At 49.3% G+C, this 22,874-nt stretch overlaps 2 protein-coding genes across 2 annotated transcripts in view; one reads left to right on the forward strand and one right to left on the reverse strand.

The window, feature by feature from the left end:
• Positions 1-13,115, forward strand: part of tmem39a (transmembrane protein 39A) — a 22,661-nt gene extending 9,546 nt beyond the window's left edge. Inside the window, exons 7-9 of the mRNA XM_084100999.1 lie at positions 219-406; positions 705-825; positions 11,881-13,115. Of these exons, the coding sequence (XP_083957125.1) occupies positions 219-406; positions 705-825; positions 11,881-12,117 (546 nt within the window). The 3' untranslated portion in view covers positions 12,118-13,115. The remainder of the gene's footprint in view (positions 1-218; positions 407-704; positions 826-11,880) is intronic.
• On the reverse strand, positions 13,070-18,555 carry LOC311074422 (serine protease 23-like). Its single transcript, XM_084101014.1, has 2 exons — positions 17,966-18,555; positions 13,070-15,202 (listed from the first exon to the last, which is right to left on the reverse strand). The coding sequence occupies exon 2, from the start codon at positions 15,192-15,194 to the stop codon at positions 14,088-14,090; it is 1,107 nt and encodes a 368-aa protein (XP_083957140.1). The 5' UTR covers positions 15,195-15,202; positions 17,966-18,555; the 3' UTR covers positions 13,070-14,087.
• Between the last annotated feature and the right edge of the window lie 4,319 nt (positions 18,556-22,874).

Here is a 22,874-nt window from a genome sequence, read left to right on the forward strand (position 1 = left end):
TTTATGCCAAATTTTAGTTGTGTACATATTAAGTTAAACTTTGTATTGCAGCATAACTAATGATGACAGAGTTTTCATTTTTGCCTGAACTATGTAGTGTCACACAGCTGATGTTTATGTGTGTGTGCTTGTAAGGGGCTGAACTGTGAGGCGCAGATGTTAGTGTCAGCGTGTTAAACAGTCGCCGGTCTCCATGTGACGCTTGTGCTGTTTTCCAGAGTACGCAGTACTACGACATGCGCTGGTCCTGCGAGCACCTGATCATGGTGTGGATCAACGCCTTCGTGATGCTGATGAGCCAGTTGCTGCCGCCCCGGTACTGTGACCTCCTGCACCGCTCCGCCGCGCACCTGGGCCGATGGCAGAGGCTCGAACCCGGCTCCGGCAGCAACGCCCCGCAGCACCTGTGAGCGCTCGCACACACACACATCTCAGAACATCTAAGACACATCTTAGAACGGTGTGTGTTCGCGGCCCCTAAGTTAATAACTAATGATCTTTGCAACGGAAGTGAATCAATCAAAACTAATTTTATCTGGACAATAACTTTATTCTAGATCTGCTGTAAAGCCTGAACAATCTCTGTTACTGTAATCTCCTGTTGTTGCTGCTGTGAAACAATCTATGTTGTTAAAGCGCTGTATAAATGAAGATGACTTGACGTGTGTGTGTGTGTGTGTGTGTGTGTGTGTGTGTGTGTATAGCTGGTCTGACAGCACCATCTGGCCACAGGGAGTTCTTGTTCGGCACAGTCGCTGCCTCTATAAGGCCGTCGGGCCGTGTAACGTGGCCTTGCCCTCCGACGTCTCGCACGCCAGGTTTTATGTGAGTATCTGTCACTCCTCACCTTTACTGATGATGACATGAGTGAGTGAGACGTGAGTGAGACGTGAGTGAGACGTGAGTGAGACGTGAGTGAGACGTGAGTGAGACGTGAGTGAGACGTGAGTGAGACGTGAGTGAGACGTGAGTGTTGACACCTGACGCGAGTGAGACGTGAGTGATGACATGACGCGAGTGAGACGTGAGTGTTGACACCTGACGCGAGTGAGACGTGAGTGATGACATGACGCGAGTGAGACGTGAGTGTTGACACCTGACGCGAGTGAGACGTGAGTGATGACATGACGCGAGTGAGACGTGAGTGTTGACACCTGACGCGAGTGAGACGTGAGTGTTGACACCTGACGCGAGTGAGACGTGAGTGATGACGAGACGTGAGTGATGACATGACGCGAGTGAGACGTGAGTGATGACGTGAGTGATGACGAGACGTGAGTGATGACATGACGCGAGTGAGACGTGAGTGTTGACACCTGACGCGAGTGAGACGTGAGTGTTGACACCTGACGCGAGTGAGACGTGAGTGATGACATGACGCGAGTGAGACGTGAGTGTTGACACCTGACGCGAGTGAGACGTGAGTGATGACATGACGCGAGTGAGACGTGAGTGTTGACACCTGACGCGAGTGAGACGTGAGTGTTGACACCTGACGCGAGTGAGACGTGAGTGATGACATGACGCGAGTGAGACGTGAGTGATGACGTGAGTGATGACGAGACGTGAGTGATGACATGACGCGAGTGAGACGTGAGTGATGACATGACGCGAGTGAGACGTGAGTGATGACATGACGCGAGTGAGACGTGAGTGTTGACACCTGACGCGAGTGAGACGTGAGTGTTGACACCTGACGCGAGTGAGACGTGAGTGATGACATGACGCGAGTGAGACGTGAGTGTTGACACCTGACGCGAGTGAGACGTGAGTGATGACATGACGCGAGTGAGACGTGAGTGTTGACACCTGACGCGAGTGAGACGTGAGTGTTGACACCTGACGCGAGTGAGACGTGAGTGTTGACACCTGACGCGAGTGAGACGTGAGTGTTGACACCTGACGCGAGTGAGACGTGAGTGATGACGAGACGTGAGTGATGACATGACGCGAGTGATGACGTGAGTGATGACGAGACGTGAGTGATGACATGACGCGAGTGAGACGTGAGTGATGACGAGACGTGAGTGATGACATGACGCGAGTGAGACGTGAGTGTTGACACCTGACGCGAGTGAGACGTGAGTGTTGACACCTGACGCGAGTGAGACGTGAGTGATGACGAGACGTGAGTGATGACATGACGCGAGTGAGACGTGAGTGATGACGTGAGTGATGACATGACGCGAGTGAGATGTGAGTGTTGACACCTGACGCAAGTGAGACGTGAGTGATGACGAGACGTGAGTGATGACATGACGCGAGTGAGACGTAAGTGATGAGGAGACGTGAGTGAGATGTGAGTGATGACATGACGCGAGTGAGACGTGAGTGATGAGGAGACATGAGTGAGACGTGAGTGATGACATGACGCGAGTGAGACGTGAGTGATGAGGAGACGCGAGAGAGACTGAGTGATGACATGACGCGAGTGAGACGTGAGTGATGAGGAGACGCGAGAGAGACGTGAGTGATGACATGACGCGAGTGAGACGTGAGTGATGAGGAGACATGAGTGAGACGTGAGTGATGACGAGACGCGAGAGAGACGTGAGTGATGACATGACGCGAGTGAGACGTGAGTGATGACGAGACGCGAGAGAGACGTGAGTGATGACATGACGCGAGTGAGTGATGACGAGACATGACGAGTAAGATGTGAGTGATGACGAGACGTAAGTGATGACATGACGCGAGTGAGACGTGAGTCATGACATGACATGAGTGAGACGTGAGTGATGACATGACGCGAGTGAGACGTGAGTGATGACATGACGCGAGTGAGACGTGAGTGATGACGAGACGTGAGTGAGACGTGAGTGATGACACGAGTTATGGCGCGAGTGATGACATGGCGTGAGTGAGACGAGAGTGAGACGTGAGTGATGAGACGCGAATGAGACGTGAGACGAGTGATGAGGAGACGTGAGTGAGACTTGAGTGATGACATGACACGAGTGATGACATGATTGAGACGCGAGTGATGAGGAGAGGGATGACGCGAGTGAGACGTGAGTGATGAGGAGAGGGATGACGCGAGTGAGACTTGAGTGGAGACGCGAGTGAGACGTGAGTGGAGACACCTGACGCGAGTGAGACGTGAGTGATGACATGACGCGAGTGAGACGTGAGTGTTGACACCTGACGCGAGTGAGACGTGAGTGATGACATGACGCGAGTGAGACGTGAGTGTTGACACCTGACGCGAGTGAGACGTGAGTGTTGACACCTGACGCGAGTGAGACGTGAGTGTTGACACCTGACGCGAGTGAGACGTGAGTGTTGACACCTGACGCGAGTGAGACGTGAGTGATGACGAGACGTGAGTGATGACATGACGCGAGTGATGACGTGAGTGATGACGAGACGTGAGTGATGACATGACGCGAGTGAGACGTGAGTGATGACGAGACGTGAGTGATGACATGACGCGAGTGAGACGTGAGTGTTGACACCTGACGCGAGTGAGACGTGAGTGTTGACACCTGACGCGAGTGAGACGTGAGTGATGACGAGACGTGAGTGATGACATGACGCGAGTGAGACGTGAGTGATGACGTGAGTGATGACATGACGCGAGTGAGATGTGAGTGTTGACACCTGACGCAAGTGAGACGTGAGTGATGACGAGACGTGAGTGATGACATGACGCGAGTGAGACGTAAGTGATGAGGAGACGTGAGTGAGATGTGAGTGATGACATGACGCGAGTGAGACGTGAGTGATGAGGAGACATGAGTGAGACGTGAGTGATGACATGACGCGAGTGAGACGTGAGTGATGAGGAGACGCGAGAGAGACTGAGTGATGACATGACGCGAGTGAGACGTGAGTGATGAGGAGACGCGAGAGAGACGTGAGTGATGACATGACGCGAGTGAGACGTGAGTGATGAGGAGACATGAGTGAGACGTGAGTGATGACGAGACGCGAGAGAGACGTGAGTGATGACATGACGCGAGTGAGACGTGAGTGATGACGAGACGCGAGAGAGACGTGAGTGATGACATGACGCGAGTGAGTGATGACGAGACATGACGAGTAAGATGTGAGTGATGACGAGACGTAAGTGATGACATGACGCGAGTGAGACGTGAGTCATGACATGACATGAGTGAGACGTGAGTGATGACATGACGCGAGTGAGACGTGAGTGATGACATGACGCGAGTGAGACGTGAGTGATGACGAGACGTGAGTGAGACGTGAGTGATGACACGAGTTATGGCGCGAGTGATGACATGGCGTGAGTGAGACGAGAGTGAGACGTGAGTGATGAGACGCGAATGAGACGTGAGACGAGTGATGAGGAGACGTGAGTGAGACTTGAGTGATGACATGACACGAGTGATGACATGATTGAGACGCGAGTGATGAGGAGAGGGATGACGCGAGTGAGACGTGAGTGATGAGGAGAGGGATGACGCGAGTGAGACTTGAGTGGAGACGCGAGTGAGACTTGAGTGGAGACGCGAGTGGAGACGCGAGTGGAGACGCGAGTGGAGACGCGAGTGGAGACGCGAGTGATGAAGCGAGTGAGACGCGAGTGATACGCGAGTGAGACTTGAGTGATACGCGAGTGAGACTTGAGTGGAGACGCGAGTGATGACGCGAGTGAGACTTGAGGGATGACGCGAGTGAGACGCGAGTGATGACGCGAGTGAGACGCGAGTGATGACGCGAGTGAGACGCGAGTGATGACGCGAGTGAGACGCGAGTGATGACGCGAGTGAGACGCGAGTGATGACGCGAGTGAGACGTGAGTGATGAGGAGACGCGAGAGAGACGTGAGTGATGACACGAGTTATGGCGCGAGTGATGACATGGCGTGAGTGAGACGAGAGTGAGACGTGAGTGATGAGACGCGAATGAGACGTGAGACGAGTGATGAGGAGACGTGAGTGAGACTTGAGTGATGACATGACACGAGTGATGACATGATTGAGACGCGAGTGATGAGGAGAGGGATGACGCGAGTGAGACGTGAGTGATGAGGAGAGGCGAGTGAGACTTGAGTGGAGACGCGAGTGAGACTTGAGTGGAGACGCGAGTGATACGCGAGTGAGACTTGAGTGATACGCGAGTGAGACTTGAGTGGAGACGCGAGTGATGACGCGAGTGAGACTTGAGGGATGACGCGAGTGAGACGCGAGTGATGACGCGAGTGAGACGCGAGTGATGACGCGAGTGAGACGCGAGTGATGACGCGAGTGAGACGCGAGTGATGACGCGAGTGAGACTTGAGTGGAGACGCGAGTGGAGACGCGAGTGAGACGTGAGTGATGACGCGAGTGAGACGCGAGTTATGACGCGAGTGAGACTTGAGTGGAGACGCGAGTGATGACGCGAGTGAGACTTGAGGGATGACGCGAGTGAGACGCGAGGGATGACGCGAGGGATGACGCGAGGGAGACGCGAGGGATGACGCGAGGGATGACGCGAGGGAGACGCGAGTGAGACTTGAGTGGAGACGTGAGTGATGACGTGAGTGAGACGTGAGTGATGAGGAGAGGCGTGAGGAGAGGCGAGTGAGACTTGAATGATGACGTGAGTGGAGACGCGAGTGAGACGCGAGTGAGACGTGAGTGATGACGCGAGGGAGACGCGAGTGATGACGTGAGTGGAGACGTGAGTGATGACGTGAGTGGAGACGCGAGTGATGACGCGAGTGAGACTTGAGGGATGACGCGAGGGATGACGCGAGTGAGACGCGAGTGATGACGCGAGTGAGACGTGAGTGATGAGGAGACGCGAGAGAGACGTGAGTGATGACACGAGTTATGGCGCGAGTGATGACATGGCGTGAGTGAGACGAGAGTGAGACGTGAGTGATGAGACGCGAATGAGACGTGAGACGAGTGATGAGGAGACGTGAGTGAGACTTGAGTGATGACATGACACGAGTGATGACATGATTGAGACGCGAGTGATGAGGAGAGGGATGACGCGAGTGAGACGTGAGTGATGAGGAGAGGCGAGTGAGACTTGAGTGGAGACGCGAGTGAGACTTGAGTGGAGACGCGAGTGAGACTTGAGTGGAGACGCGAGTGGAGACGCGAGTGATGACGCGAGTGAGACGCGAGTGATACGCGAGTGAGACTTGAGTGATACGCGAGTGAGACTTGAGTGGAGACGCGAGTGATGACGCGAGTGAGACTTGAGGGATGACGCGAGTGAGACGCGAGTGATGACGCGAGTGAGACTTGAGGGATGACGCGAGTGAGACGCGAGTGATGACGCGAGTGAGACTCGAGTGATGACGCGAGTGAGACGCGAGTGATGACGCGAGTGAGACTTGAGTGGAGACGCGAGTGGAGACGCGAGTGAGACGTGAGTGATGACGCGAGTGAGACGCGAGTTATGACGCGAGTGAGACTTGAGTGGAGACGCGAGTGATGACGCGAGTGAGACTTGAGGGATGACGCGAGTGAGACGCGAGGGATGACGCGAGGGATGACGCGAGGGAGACGCGAGTGAGACTTGAGTGGAGACGTGAGTGATGACGTGAGTGAGACGTGAGTGATGAGGAGAGGCGTGAGGAGAGGCGAGTGAGACTTGAATGATGACGTGAGTGGAGACGCGAGTGAGACGCGAGTGAGACGTGAGTGATGACGCGAGGGAGACGCGAGTGATGACGTGAGTGGAGACGTGAGTGATGACGTGAGTGGAGACGCGAGTGATGACGCGAGTGAGACTTGAGGGATGACGCGAGGGATGACGCGAGGGATGACGCGAGGGAGACGTGAGTGATGACGTGAGTGATGAGGAGAGGCGTGAGGAGAGGCGAGTGAGACTTGAATGATGACGCGAGTGATGACGCGAGTGAGACGCGAGTGATGACGTGAGTGGAGACGCGAGTGATGACGCGAGTGAGACGCGAGTGATGACGCGAGTGAGACGCGAGGGATGACACGAGGGATGACACGAGGGATGACGCGAGTGAGACTTGAGTGGAGACTTGAGTGGAGACGTGAGTGATGACGTGAGTGATGAGGAGAGGCGTGAGGAGAGGCGAGTGAGACTTGAATGATGACGCGAGTGATGACGCGAGTGAGACGTGAGTGATGACGTGAGTGGAGACGCGAATGATGACGTGAGTGGAGACGCGAATGATGACGTGAGTGGAGACGCGAATGATGACGTGAGTGGAGACGCGAGTGAGACGCGAGTGAGACGTGAGTGAGACGTGATGACGAGACGTGAGTGATGACATGACGCGAGTGAGACGTAAGTGATGAGGAGACGTGAGTGAGATGTGAGTGATGACATGACGCGAGTGAGACGTGAGTGATGAGGAGACATGAGTGAGACGTGAGTGATGACATGACGCGAGTGAGACGTGAGTGATGAGGAGACGCGAGAGAGACTGAGTGATGACATGACGCGAGTGAGACGTGAGTGATGAGGAGACGCGAGAGAGACGTGAGTGATGACATGACGCGAGTGAGACGTGAGTGATGAGGAGACATGAGTGAGACGTGAGTGATGACGAGACGCGAGAGAGACGTGAGTGATGACATGACGCGAGTGAGACGTGAGTGATGACGAGACGCGAGAGAGACGTGAGTGATGACATGACGCGAGTGAGTGATGACGAGACATGACGAGTAAGATGTGAGTGATGACGAGACGTAAGTGATGACATGACGCGAGTGAGACGTGAGTCATGACATGACATGAGTGAGACGTGAGTGATGACATGACGCGAGTGAGACGTGAGTGATGACACCTGACATGAGTGAGACGTGAGTGATGAGGAGACGCGAGTGAGACGTGAGTGATGACGAGACGTGAGTGAGACGTGAGTGATGACACGAGTTATGGCGCGAGTGATGACATGGCGTGAGTGAGACGAGAGTGAGACGTGAGTGATGAGACGCGAATGAGACGTGAGACGAGTGATGAGGAGACGTGAGTGAGACTTGAGTGATGACATGACACGAGTGATGACATGATTGAGACGCGAGTGATGAGGAGAGGGATGACGCGAGTGAGACGTGAGTGATGAGGAGAGGCGAGTGAGACTTGAGTGATGACGCGAGTGAGACTTGAGTGGAGACGCGAGTGGAGACGCGAGTGGAGACGCGAGTGATGACGCGAGTGAGACGCGAGTGATACGCGAGTGAGACTTGAGTGATACGCGAGTGAGACTTGAGTGGAGACGCGAGTGATGACGCGAGTGAGACTTGAGGGATGACGCGAGTGAGACGCGAGTGATGACGCGAGTGAGACGCGAGTGATGACGCGAGTGAGACGCGAGTGATGACGCGAGTGAGACGCGAGTGATGACGCGAGTGAGACGCGAGTGATGACGCGAGTGAGACGTGAGTGATGAGGAGACGCGAGAGAGACGTGAGTGATGACATGACGCGAGTGAGACGTGAGTGATGAGGAGACATGAGTGAGACGTGAGTGATGACGAGACGCGAGAGAGACGTGAGTGATGACATGACGCGAGTGAGACGTGAGTGATGACGAGACGCGAGAGAGACGTGAGTGATGACATGACGCGAGTGAGTGATGACGAGACATGACGAGTAAGATGTGAGTGATGACGAGACGTAAGTGATGACATGACGCGAGTGAGACGTGAGTCATGACATGACATGAGTGAGACGTGAGTGATGACATGACGCGAGTGAGACGTGAGTGATGACACCTGACATGAGTGAGACGTGAGTGATGAGGAGACGCGAGTGAGACGTGAGTGATGACGAGACGTGAGTGAGACGTGAGTGATGACACGAGTTATGGCGCGAGTGATGACATGGCGTGAGTGAGACGAGAGTGAGACGTGAGTGATGAGACGCGAATGAGACGTGAGACGAGTGATGAGGAGACGTGAGTGAGACTTGAGTGATGACATGACACGAGTGATGACATGATTGAGACGCGAGTGATGAGGAGAGGGATGACGCGAGTGAGACGTGAGTGATGAGGAGAGGCGAGTGAGACTTGAGTGATGACGCGAGTGAGACTTGAGTGGAGACGCGAGTGAGACTTGAGTGGAGACGCGAGTGGAGACGCGAGTGATGACGCGAGTGAGACGCGAGTGATACGCGAGTGAGACTTGAGTGATACGCGAGTGAGACTTGAGTGGAGACGCGAGTGATGACGCGAGTGAGACTTGAGGGATGACGCGAGTGAGACGCGAGTGATGACGCGAGTGAGACGCGAGTGATGACGCGAGTGAGACGCGAGTGATGACGCGAGTGAGACGCGAGTGATGACGCGAGTGAGACGCGAGTGATGACGCGAGTGAGACTTGAGGGATGACGCGAGTGAGACTTGAGTGGAGACGCGAGTGGAGACGCGAGTGAGACGTGAGTGATGACGCGAGTGAGACGCGAGTTATGACGCGAGTGAGACTTGAGTGGAGGCGCGAGTGATGACGCGAGTGAGACTTGAGGGATGACGCGAGTGAGACGCGAGGGATGACGCGAGGGAGACGCGAGTGAGACTTGAGTGGAGACGTGAGTGATGACGTGAGTGAGACGTGAGTGATGAGGAGAGGCGTGAGGAGAGGCGAGTGAGACTTGAATGATGACGTGAGTGGAGACGCGAGTGAGACGCGAGTGAGACGTGAGTGATGACGCGAGGGAGACGCGAGTGATGACGTGAGTGGAGACGTGAGTGATGACGTGAGTGGAGACGCGAGTGAGACTTGAGGGATGACGCGAGTGAGACGCGAGGGATGACGCGAGGGATGACGCGAGGGAGACGCGAGTGAGACTTGAGTGGAGACGTGAGTGATGACGTGAGTGATGAGGAGAGGCGTGAGGAGAGGCGAGTGAGACTTGAATGATGACGCGAGTGATGACGCGAGTGAGACGTGAGTGATGACGTGAGTGGAGACGCGAATGATGACGTGAGTGGAGACGCGAATGATGACGTGAGTGGAGACGCGAATGATGACGTGAGTGGAGACGCGAGTGAGACGCGAGTGAGACGCGAGTGATGACGCGAGTGATGACGCGAGTGAGACGCTAGGGATGACACGAGGGATGACGCGAGTGAGACTTGAGTGGAGACTTGAGTGGAGACGTGAGTGATGATGTGAGTGATGAGGAGAGGCGTGAGGAGAGGCGAGTGAGACTTGAATGATGACGTGAGTGAAGACGCGAATGATGACGTGAGTGGAGACGCGAGTGATGACGTGAGTGGAGACGCGAGTGATGACGTGAGTGGAGACGTGAGTGATGACTTGAGTGGAGACGTGAGTGAGACGTGAGTGATGAGGAGAGGCGTGAGGAGAGGCGAGTGAGACTTGAATGATGACGCGAGTGATGACGCGAGTGATGACGTGAGTGGAGACGCGAGTGATGACGTGAGTGGAGACGCGAGTGATGACGTGAGTGGAGACGCGAGTGATGAGGAGAGGCGAGTGAGACTTGAATGATGACGTGAGTGGAGACGCGAGTGAGACGCGAGTGAGACGTGAGTGAGACGTGAGTGATGACGCGAGTGATGACGTGAGTGGAGACGCGAGTGATGACGCGAGTGGAGACGCGAGTGATGAGGAGAGGCGTGAGGAGAGGCGAGTGAGACTTGAATGATGACGTGAGTGGAGACGCGAGTGAGACGCGAGTGAGACGTGAGTGATGACGCGAGTGATGACGTGAGTGGAGACGCGAGTGATGACGCGAGTGGAGACGCGAGTGATGACGTGAGTGGAGACGCGAGTGATGACGTGAGTGGAGACGCGAGTGATGACGCGAGTGGAGACGCGAGTGATGACGCGAGTGAGACGTGAGTGATGACGTGAGTGGAGACGCGAGTGATGACGTGAGTGGAGACGCGAGTGATGACGCGAGTGGAGACGCGAGTGATGACGTGAGTGGAGACGTGAGTGATGACGTGAGTGAGACGTGAGTGAGAGCTCTGCTGGGGATCTGCGGCTCAGTTAAAAACCACTCACTCACTGTCAGGGATTTTCTGTGGAACAAAAAGTGTTTTTGAATAATCTTCAAGCACGCACTCGTGTTTCAGCCGCTAAAAGTGTCTGACGCTTCAGAAGAAGGAAATTGTTTGCCTAAATTTTTTTAATTTATTATTATTATCCCCAAACCGGTGAAGCACAAACCCTGCGGCCGACTGTAATTATTTCACTGGTCGTCATGTCAATCAACTTCTCATACCTGATTGAGCTGACCAATGAAACGGCTGTGTTTGGGGGAAATGGTTAAAACATTGTTGTGTTTGTCACTGTTAGTCATCAGGATTCTGATCTAACTCTGTGTGTAATGAACCAGTGTCTCTGAAGAGCTTCTTCATTCGTGTGTTCAGAGGCCGGGATCATGAGGCTGGTCAGGAGTGTTTCCCTTTAGCTTGTGCCAACCCTGGGTTTAGGGAACCAGGAAAGTGGCTCGGCTTTTAGCCATTATTATTTATGATAATTATATATAAACCATATATAATAAGTTATAACATTAAAATATAGTTTAACAATTAAACATTTAGTTTAAATGAATATAAATATATACAGATAATATATAATAAATACGATTTGCTCTCGATAGATAAAGCTTTAAAAATGACTACATGCCCTTCCAGTCTCTGTATCGCTATATAAACTATCAGCTATATAAACTAACTTCACAGCTTTCACCTGGACTGATACAGCAGGATATTTTCTTCTTGCTGTGTAAATGTTTGTATACCTCATATTGATCAAGGTCCAAATCAGAAGAGAGAAGTGAATCACGCAGAGTCTGTTTCATGGCGTGTGATTGGCTGTTCACTGCTGATGTCACTGTCATGAGCTCAGGATCTAAGCTTGGGAAACACTGGTTTAGACGATGAACTGATTCTGATCGTGTGTTTAACCGGACCTTCAGTTCCTCACGCTGATTAATGCTTGTTGTGTTTTCCTCGGTCCAGTTTCTGTTCCACAAGCCGCTGCGGATCCTGAACCTGCTGATCGGGATCGAGTCGAGTGTGGTTCTGTACCAGCTGTACTCTCTGCTGCGGTCCGAGCGCTGGAACCACACGCTCTCGCTCGGACTCATCCTCTTCTGCAACTATTACGTGCTGTTCAAGCTCCTGCGGGACCGGCTGGTTCTGGGCAAGGCGTACTCGTACCCGCCGGGCCACGGCCTGCCCGTCAAGACGCCCTGAGACTCGGACTCTCGCTTTTGATACCGTCTGTTTTCATGCAACCTTTGTATCTATTTAATAAAATATTTTATTTTGTATACTGTTACACACGACTAGAAGACGGGCGTTACGTTTACGGCGCGATGGCGTACCCTGACGTCATGTTTTGTAGCCCGCGTCTCACATGATGTCCGAATTCTGCCAAAGATTGAAAAAAGAAAAAAGAACTGGAAGAGCTAATGCTGGCCAATCACGAGGAAGGACTGGACGGGGCGGTCCGGTTCATCGCCAGTGCTGGACGGACATTTACACTCTTTAAGTATTATCTGTTTAAAGCATCTTGTTTGTCCACTTGGTTTCAATCAATCTTTGTAGATAAACTGCACCAACAGGATCTGTTTTAAAGCTTGAGCGATCAGCATCTTCATTTGCTGTTCATGTTAACTCTGTGCCAAATCCCAGGGGGCCGCGGGGCATCAGGAGCGGGCGTGGTCAGGTGAGTTGTGGGTGTGGCCACATGAGCTGTGGGCGGAGCCATGCACTGTCAAGCTTGCAGTATTTTACAAAACCGCTTTTGTTTCAAAGTTCCAATGACATCCAGAATAAATGACAAAACCAGCTCGAGTTCCCATTTGTGTCAGATCATCACCATCATTAAACTCATATTTCACTGCAAGATCAATATAAGAAACGATCAGGAAGATAAAGCCTTTTTTAGCACCATGAAGATTTTCATGACATTATGATAGTATGTTTGGGGTTTTTTCTTGTTAAAATAAAGAGAATTCGATTGGAAATTAGCTTCATTTCAAAGTAAGAAAAGCCTTAAAAACATGATCTGTTTCCTTATGTTTTTCAGGTGAAATGTGTTCTCGACAAGCGTTATGCTTTTTTTGTTTTGTTTATCTGATGTCTAGTCTGTGCAGTTCCCAGCAGCCATTTCTCATACTCAGTGGTGCTATTTTTTTGCAAAAGCTTTTATTGTGTTGTAACAGAGGACATTAAAACTCTGAAAGTAATTAGTGTCATTGAATGAATATCCACTGGTTTACAGTGTGTGTGTGTGTGTGTTTGGAGATCTGCAGAACTGTCTCTCACCACTAGAGGGAAGCACACGCTTGTAAAAGCAGGATCTCGTACAGTAGTTCTCGGACATTAGCAATGCATGACATCATCATCAGTAGAGAAAACCAGTTCACAGAAACTGGCAGCTTCATCAGTGCCTTTCTGCCCCAGTCCTTCACCAGTGGCTGTCCAGAACATCTTCCTTTAATGGTCACACTTTATATCAGGTGTCTTTATGTACTTGCATAAAAAATAATAATTGTTAGGTTCAGTGTGCTTAGTGTGTTGCGGACACTATTGAGGTGGGATGAGGGTAAGGTTAGGACGGGTAAGGTAAAAGGAAAGGACTATATTATAATGTAATTAGTTTGCTAAGTTTAAATGGGCATAAATGGAGAAAGATTATTTGGCACAACTTTCCTTTTGTACAAGAATGGCTTAAAGGGTAGAGTTCACCCAAAACTGAAAATTAGTCCATGATTTACAGGCCGTCTGCCAGAAGCTAGTAATTCTAGTGGATAAAGTTTAAAATTTGATATTTTTCTTACACCAACGCATCGCTTCACTTCAGAAGGCCTTTATTAACCCCCGAAGCCTGTGGACGCTTTAATCATGGATAGATGCACTTTTATGAACTTCAAAACAGAAACGGCCATTATAAAGCTTGGAAGAGTCAGGACATTTTTTAATATAACTCTGTGTTCGTCTGAGAGAAGAGTGTCATATACACCTAGAATGGCTTGAGGGAGAGTAAATCATGGGCTAATTTTCATTTTTGGGTGAACTATGCCTGTAACAAGTCTTTAAGAACAGTGTCTTATAGCATGTTATGCTTCAGCATGTTCTTGTGTATTGCTGGACTGAAACTCTCCTGCATGAAGTAAGAGAATCTTCTGTGCTAATAAAGTGAACGAAGCCGTCGCTCCTCAACCTTCTCTACAGTCCACGTAGTTCCCCTTGATCCAGTAGCAGATCTGGGCGTATTTGAGCGGCGTGATCCGCACCGCCACGTTGAACTCCTGGGGCGACCCGCTGAGATCCACCCGCTGGTGTCCGGAGAAGATCCCGATGACCTTGCGCTCCCAGCGCTGGCGTGTGCGGCTCCACATGCGGGCGTAGACGCCGGATCCGCTAGCGCCGGGCTGAGCGTCGCAGCGCTGGTACAGCAGGTCGTAGGTCTCGTCCGAAGCCTGGCAGAAGCGGTACACCAGCTGACCGGGCCGGTCGGTGTCGAAGCCGGAAAACTGGACCCGCTTCCCGGGCAGCAGCGCGGCGGAGGGACTGATGCCTAGCTTCATGTGCCGTCGCCGGTGCGCCTTCTTCAGCTCCAGCAGGGCGTAGTCGTAGTCCATGCCGATGTCGTTAGCGGTGCCCTTGATCCAGCCCTTCGGCACGTGTGTGCGCTTCACCCGGATCCACTGGAACTTCATCCGGTCCGGTCTGCCGCTCGTGCCGTTTCTGCCCGACGGATCTTTCTGCTGTTTCAGGAACCCGACTCTCAGCCTCTGGGCTCCTTTCACATAGTTCTTGCCATCGTGGACGCAGTGCGCCGCCGTTAGCACGTGTCGTTCGCCCACTAGCGTCCCCGAGCACCCGGTCGACAGCTTCACCGCGGTGGAGAACGGGTAATTTAAGAGGAAGTCCTGCCCGACGATACTGAAGCGGTCGTCGTGGCCGAAGATCTGGCGTTTGGGTCGTGAGCGACTGGCAGGCGTCTGGGTGAAGCTGTTAGCATCGAACCCGTAGATTCCCACGGCGGTCTGGGTTAGCCGGCCGCTGGAGTACAGCGTCTCGTAGGACAGGCGGTGCCGCAAGGCCGAGTCGCTGGGTGGAGCCGCTCGCCGGTGGCAGGCCGGCCCGCAGGAAGTGCTGAGCTCCAGCTGAGGCGCCCGCAGGAAGTGAGGCGGCGCCCGGTCCTCTGTGTGCTGAGCCCAGATCACCGGCACCCGCTGGACGGGCCACTGGGGCCCCGGGGCCGCGCCGGCCGACAGCAGCAGCAGCGACAGCAGAGCGGGGCCGAGAGAACACGCCATCAGCACACCTGAGAGCAGAGCGGGGGAAACATCAGTCAGACACGCTGTTAGAGTTCGTCTCTGTGTCAGTCTGGGCTGTTTACACCTGGCCACTTCATGCGTTTCTGTGATCTGACAGATCTCACATATGCAAATTTTACTCCTCCCAAAAATGCTAAAAAATAAACGTGTGAGAGCGTGTTATAGGCTACACGTCATGTTATAGCCAGATATGACGGCGCTGATGATGAGAAACTCTTCAAGCCAAACTATCGCATATCAAAGTGTAACTCGCAGACGCTTAACACATAATCATCTTCATTAAAAGTGAAGAAACGAAATGATCTTACCAGGGCTGTTGACGGTCTCTTCTATTGCGGTCTTTGATTTTGAAATTAGCTGATGATCAATAAATTGCAGCTCATATCTGTTGCTTTCGCTGACGTGAACTCCATTAAATCTGCTCGGGAACTGAAGAACTTTTTGCGAAAACACATTTATGTGACCAGGTGTAAATGGAATCGTTTTGATAAATCAGATCTGATCAGTAAACGTGTTCTTGAGACGATCTTTTATGATCTATTACAACATCACAGTGACCAGGTGTAAACATGCCCTCAGTGTTGTCAAAATTAATAAAATTTTAAAATGTGATGCTTTGAGCGCTATTGAGCGGGATCGTAAACCCCTCTGATTGGCCAATGTGTTCACGTGCTCATCGGATATGTCTGTGATTGGCTACAATGATCAGCACACAGGAGCGTTTGAAAGCACAATCAGCCGTCTATCAGCGGACCGGTCCTTCTTTCAAACGCTCACGTGTGCATCTGTGTAAGCGCCGGGAACGAACACGTCACAATATTCCTCATTATAATAACCCATACGCAGAATAAAGGGGCGGGGCCTGGTTGAGTGAGTTAGTAGTGTGTTAAACTGGCGGTAATGGTAAGGGGCGGGACATTTCCCAAACACACTCAAAGCGCTTGACCAATCACAACACACTGCTCCAGCCGACCAATCAGAGCACAGTGTGCTTCTCAGAAGGAGGGGCTTCATAGAGACAGGAACAGTTACTGACAGACTGGGAAGAGAGAAGTGTTTAACTCCACTGTTACACATGCACTCGCGAACTAAGCTCTCCCCCTCGGGTGAATCCCCAACGACATTTTCAAGCGCATTCAACTTCGTCAAGTGGACGAGGGAAGTTTATGTGGACCCCTCAATTTTGACAGGAGCGAGTCTGCTCAATGTACGCTTCAGATTCATAGACCACAATACACCATGGCTGTGACGTCACCGCAGATCGTGCTTAATTATTTTAAATTAATAAAATAATTTTTTTAACAGTTAAAGTTTATTATTTTATCATTATTGTTTGTGTATTTTTTATATTTTATATTAAATATAAATATATATTTAATATTTGTTTATATTTAAATTTTTTAACATGCCCAAGCATATACAGGCCTATATAATAAGTCAGTTCTATATCAGGTTCCAAGTGATGAAGGGATGAGAGGTTCTACTCAAACACATTTCCATGGTTCTGCCAGTAGTGGGCGCTCGAGCAGCGAGTGAACGAGACCGAGGGAACGAGTTAAACGCAGCCCACTCTACAAGTTAGACTAAACCATAAAAATATGAGGAAAATGTTTTATTTTTTTGTAAATATTTTAATATGAGACAAAAACAAAACACTAAACTTGGTTAAGATATTTATCTGACAAAATTATTTGGCAAAAAAAAGGCAAACTACAGCTACAGGTTTTATTTTACTACGCAAGACAATGCATAAAAACAAAAATCTAAAAGGAAAAAAGCAAACGTAATCAGTTATTAATATTTGGTTGGTTCTGTTTGTGCACGTGTTCATGATGTCTTTGTATGACAGTCTGGACAAAAATTATGTCCACACAATTTGTCATGTTTCATTGCATTAATATCACAGATAAAAGCACAACTACCCCCACAAAAAAAAAATCCTTATTTGAATATAATTAATATTTGTTAAAGGGTGAAGACTTTAGTGTAATTCTGCACAGTTTCAGAACTCTGTTACTAAAGTCGCACAACAACTCTTCTGTGCCAAAGGTCAAAGGTCTAAAACTGCGTCTGTTTAACAGGTGAATCATGTAAACGCGCTTTAATCTATCACTGCCAGTCGAGTGAGTTACAGTGTCTGGGCTTCTGGGATTTACTTTATTCACCAGGGACAGAATCCATGGAAATATTTCTGAAGGATGAGTGTGAGAAAATATCCGCTTCCATGACAACAATGAAAACAGCTGGAATCACCATGGTTACTAAACACACAGGATTCTGTTATATATCCAGACCCAGAACTCCTCCTCACATCTTCATCACACGGACTAGATTAATAACAGAATCTCTAATGAGATGATCGTGATTTACACACACACACACACACACACACACAGTGAAAAAGTATGTGTTCAATAAGTTATGACAACATGTTTTTACATTACTTTAACTCATCAAAATAAGTAAAGAAGTTTTAAACTTTTTTAAAAAGTTATACAAAATTTAACTCTTTTTTTTTAAGTCAGTTTAAAGTAATTTAAGTTGAAATTACTTAAACATCCAAGTTCATTGTACTAAAAAATTTAAGGCAGCAACTTTTTTTTGCATTGCAGTTTAAGAGTTCGATCACTCGATGTAGTTCTCCAGCAGAACTAACGCAAATAATGACGCAGAATCTCCCGTTCCGCGAGTCTCAGGTGAATGTAGAGTTGAAGTGAGTCTCAGGTGAAGAGAGCTGAAGTGAGTCTCACCTGTTCGCGCGCGCTGGTGTGTCGGTTATTAAACGGATGATTCCAGTAAAACAGGAGCAGTGCTTCAGGACATGGATGAGATCCTGCAGTGTCTACATTTCTCCTCTGTCTGCGGAGTTCTGCTGAGTTGTGTTCGGTTCTGCTGAGTTCTGCTCGTGCTCGTGCTCCTCGAGTGAATGTACGTGGGCGCGCCGCTCGTGCTGAGACTCCTCCGATCACGTGACTCGAGATAAAGAGTCTTCAGAAGATCCGCGGAGATTCTGCGTGTTTGTTTTATGATCTATTACAACAATTCGCCTGGAAAAACCCACTGACTGGGTTTGAGTGGTTTACATAATGTCGTTAATCTCTCATTTCTTCACTCAGTCTCTCTTTGTCAGTGTGTATTTTAATGAATAATTGACCTGCGTTGAATAGCCTATAAATTAACATAAGCCAAAAATGTTTTATTTTTATTTACATTGTATAAAATATTCTTTAAAATGCGCAAAGCTTCCCGAAGCGTCTGTCCAGTTGTTTGATGTTTTAACGTAACATTAATCATGTTTTACTGCAGCAGTGTGTGTGTGTGTGTGTGTGTGTGTCTGTCTGGTGTGGGAGTGGCAGAGGTTAGCTGAGTGTGTGTGTGTGTGTGTGTGTGTGTGCGTGTGCGTGTGTGTGGGTGTGGGGGGGAGGGGTTAGGGGATGTGGATGTTCATAAACTTTAGGGATTAATGGAGCACATTAACCCACCTATAGTTGTAATATTTGTGTTATTAATATAATGGTTGTCCATTTCCTCCAGTTTGACCCATTCAGGCAGATTTACAGACCAGTTGCAAGCAGGAGAGCCGGGCTTGACTTCACGCTGATACCTGTCAATCACAGCAGAGCGGAGGCTTTTCATCATCAGCTCAGTGCTTTATATTATTTTCACCAGATATTGTCTTCAGTCTTCAGTGTCTTCAGTCTCTTAGTCTTCAGTGTCTTCAGTCTTCAGTGTCTTAGTCTTCAGTCTCTTAGTCTTCAGTGTCTTAGTCTTCAGTGTCTTAGTCTTCAGTGTCTTCAGTCTTCAATGTCTTCAGTCTTCAGTGTCTTAGTCTTCAGTGTCTTCAGTCTTCAGTGTCTTCAGTCTTCAATGTCTTCAGTCTTCAGTGTCTTAGTCTTCAGTGTCTTCAGTCTTCATTGTCTTCAGTCTTCAGTGTCTTCAGTGTCTTCAGTCTTCAGTGTCTTCAAGTCTTCAGTGTCTTCAGTCTTCAGTGTCTTCAGTCTTCAGTGTCTTAGTCTTCAGTGTCTTCAGTCTTCAGTGTCTTAGTCTTCAGTGTCTTCAGTCTTCAGTGTCTTCAGTCTTCAGTGTCTTCAGTGTCTTCAGTCTTCAGTGTCTTCAGTCTTCATTGTCTTCAGTGTCTTCAGTGTCTTCAGTCTTCATTGTCTTCAGTCTTCAGTCTTCAGTGTCTTCAGTGTCTTCAGTCTTCAGTCTTCAGTGTCTTCAGTGTCTTCAGTCTTCAGTGTCTTCAGTGTCTTCAGTGTCTTCAGTCTTCAGTGTCTTCAGTGTCTTCAGTCTTCAGTGTCTTCAGTGTCTTCAGTCTTCAGTATCTTCAGTGTCTTCAGTCTTCAGTGTCCTCAGTGTCTTCAGTGTCTTCAGTCTTCAGTGTCTTCAGTGTCTTCAGTCTTCAGTGTCTTCAGTGTCTTCAGTCTTCAGTATCTTCAGTGTCTTCAGTCTTCAGTGTCTTCAATCTTCAGTCTTCAGTGTCCTCAGTGTCTTCAGTGTCTTCAGTGTCTTCAGTCTTCAGTGTCTTCAATCTTCAGTGTCCTCAGTGTCTTCAGTGTCTTCAGTGTCTTCAGTCTTCAGTGTCTTCAATCTTCAGTGTCTTAGTCTTCAGTGTCTTCAGTGTCCTCAGTGTCTTCAGTGTCTTCAGTGTCTTCAGTGTCTTCAGTCTTCAGTGTCTTCAGTCTTCAGTGTCTTTAGTCTTCAGTGTCTTCAGTGTCTTCAGTGTCTTCAGTGTCTTCAGTCTTCAGTGTCTTCAATCTTCAGTGTCCTCAGTGTCTTCAGTGTCTTCAGTGTCTTCAGTCTTCAGTGTCTTCAGTGTCTTCAGTCTTCAGTGTCTTCAGTCTTCAGTGTCCTCAGTGTCTTCAGTGTCTTCAGTGTCTTCAGTGTCTTCAGTCTTCAGTGTCTTCAGTGTCTTCAGTCTTCAGTGTCCTCAGTGTCTTCAGTGTCTTCAGTCTTCAGTCTTCAGTGTCTTCAGTGTCTTCAGTCTTCAGTCTTCAGTGTCTTCAGTCTTCAGTCTTCAGTGTGTTCAGTGTCTTCAGTCTTCAGTGTGTTCAGTGACATTAACCACAGCGGTGGGCGACTCCATCTTCAGATGAAAGACTTGTCTGTCTCACTCAAGACTTCATGTCTGCAGACACTCCCACACTGATCTGAGACCTGCTTTCTCTGCACACTTTACCTTTCAGTGTCCAAATTATCTCTGTGTTGTGTCCAGTGTCATCTTTTGGAGTTTATAGCCTTTATTTAGTCACATTCCAACCACATTTTCACTTGCAGAAGATGCTTAATGTGAGACCATTTAAAAAAATCTCCTTTTGTTCTCCACAGAAGAAAGAAAGTCATACAAGTTTGGAACAAATGAGGGCAAGTGAATGATGAGAAATGATGGGGGAAATAGTAAGCTACGGATGAAAAGTACAATATGTGTGCTGTTTATTTAAATGCATTTTTGCATTCAGTCATTGATTATCACTGATGGAAATATGTGATCGTGAGAAGCGCTGGAGTCGCGCTGAATCTGCTCTGGCACGAAAGCCCGAGTGAGGAGGTGAAACATCTGCGTTTGAGATGTGAGAGAGTCGTGTGGAGTCAATGAGAAAATGGTTAAGACACCTGATGTTTGCCAACTCAACATAAACCGCCTCATGAAGCTGTTTTCCCCACAGATCCATGCCAGAATGATAAACTACTGTGCAAAACAAAATTCCTCTTCTTGTGTGTCTCAAATAAAAGGCCTGTTAATTTACCATTTGCTTTTTTTGCAGAGTTAGAAATAAGAACATCTGGTTTTTGATCCTAGAAAGCGTGACATCATTTGTAACGAATCCATGTTTAGAGTTGAGGAATTTACAGGCCGAAACCCCCCGCGCTTCCCACAGGAGTCACACGTGAGTCACTGCTCATGTGTTCGGGAACGCTGGGCTGGACACGGAACAACAAGCCTGTCCAAAACAAACCAAAGCGTGTCACTCACTCAGATGTTCTCCAAGCAAATTCCTCAGGGATTTGTGTTTCTGCCAACAGCGGCTCATGCCAGCCGATGAATACATGAGCGCGAGGCGCTGCAGAAAACGCCCTGGAGTCAAGCAAACATTTGAGATTTTATTTTAGTTATAGCATTTAACAGTATGGTGTTTTTATATGGTTAGGAAAAAAATGTCTTGATAAAAGTAAAAAAAAAATTTTTTTTTTTAAAGCAGCGTTTCCATCCTATGTGTTCCAGAGAACAAAATCGTCACTTCCTAGGAAACTGGATCAAAATATCAGTAATTAAAATGGAAGTTACTGCAGTCGTGTTCTTTTTTCCTCCATCATAAATGAGTTGCTGCTCAGAGATCTGTAAATTAACACGTGAGGCTGTTTGCTGTCAGTTCAGTTCAGTGTAGTTTTTAACTGCATATTTTTTAGCCATGTGTTCTTATATATTTTTTTTCATATCGATCTAAATTAGTTCCCTTTTAGGTCTGTCTCCCCCTCCTTCCACAAATACTCAAGCCTGATTGCATGGCGCCGGTAAAATTAACCAGCCAATGACGCGCGAATGCACAAGCTAGGGGCGGAGCCTGTCACTATATAACTCTGCGCTCACCGTCACTGACTCAGAATCTTTCTCTGTCACAAAGCAAGCATCGAAGCATCGGAATACTTCTCGCCAGTGAAAATGCCTTTAGGTGGACATCGATCCCTTCTGCAATCCGAGTATTGCATGTGGAGAGGACCGATGGAGCTCCCCGATAACTGATTTTCAGCTTGGAAGGGCTCATGCAGAAGCAGCACTGAATAAGCCTGGCTGTTCGTTCTGCTGAGAAATGACAGTCAGGACCTTCAGGATTTCGACCATCTAGACCTGCGTGTCGAACACCTTCCGTCTCCACCTCTCGTCGCAGACGAGCCGCAGGAGGAGAAACCCAGATGATCACGCATCTGCAGTTCCAGCGTGCGGGTCGTTCAAGGTCTGTGGTGTCCTGTTGAGGAAGAGGGCTTTGCCCTTCAGATGAAGTTTGTGATGACACCAATGACAATATGTCCACAGTTTTGACTCAGGAGACGGTCCTGTCAGGAGTCTCAGGCTCCCGCAGTGGATGAGGAGCTGATGAAGATCCTCTCAGAGGCAGTTCAAGATATTGAATGCGTATGTGCTCTCTCTCTCTCTCTCTCTCTCTCTCTCTCTCTCTCTCTCTCTACAAAGGGACACTGCCAACCCCCCGGTCGGCACGCACAACACAGCGGATCTGCGGGAACGGCAATCATCCTAACAATGCTTTCATCTGTACAGAGGAAAAAAACTTTAGCCACTCGATGAGGCCTTCGCAGGGAAGAGACACTCAGTTTGCCTCCGTGCTTCAGCGGCGAGCCGACGTAAGGAGTGTGGAGGGATCCGCCATCTCATGCGTAGGGATCCGCCATCGCATGCGGAGGGATCCGCCATCTCATGCGTAGGGATCCGCCATCTCATGCGTAGGCAGAGCGAGCCGGCGCTCACTGCAGGAGGAGTGTGGTGTCTTCATGGGCTTGGGCTAAAGTAGTGGTTCTCAACGGGGGGCGTTGGAAGCAAAATTTTTGAAAGGGGGGCGTTCAGGTGTTAATGGGGGGCGTTCACGAGTTTAAATATGTAACGCAAATTTTTGTTCATTTACTTTTATTAATTTTAAGCATATA

The sequence above is a fragment of the Abramis brama genome (assembly GCF_963993115.1).
Source record: "Abramis brama genome assembly, chromosome: 2".
NCBI lineage: Eukaryota > Metazoa > Chordata > Actinopteri > Cypriniformes > Leuciscidae > Abramis > Abramis brama.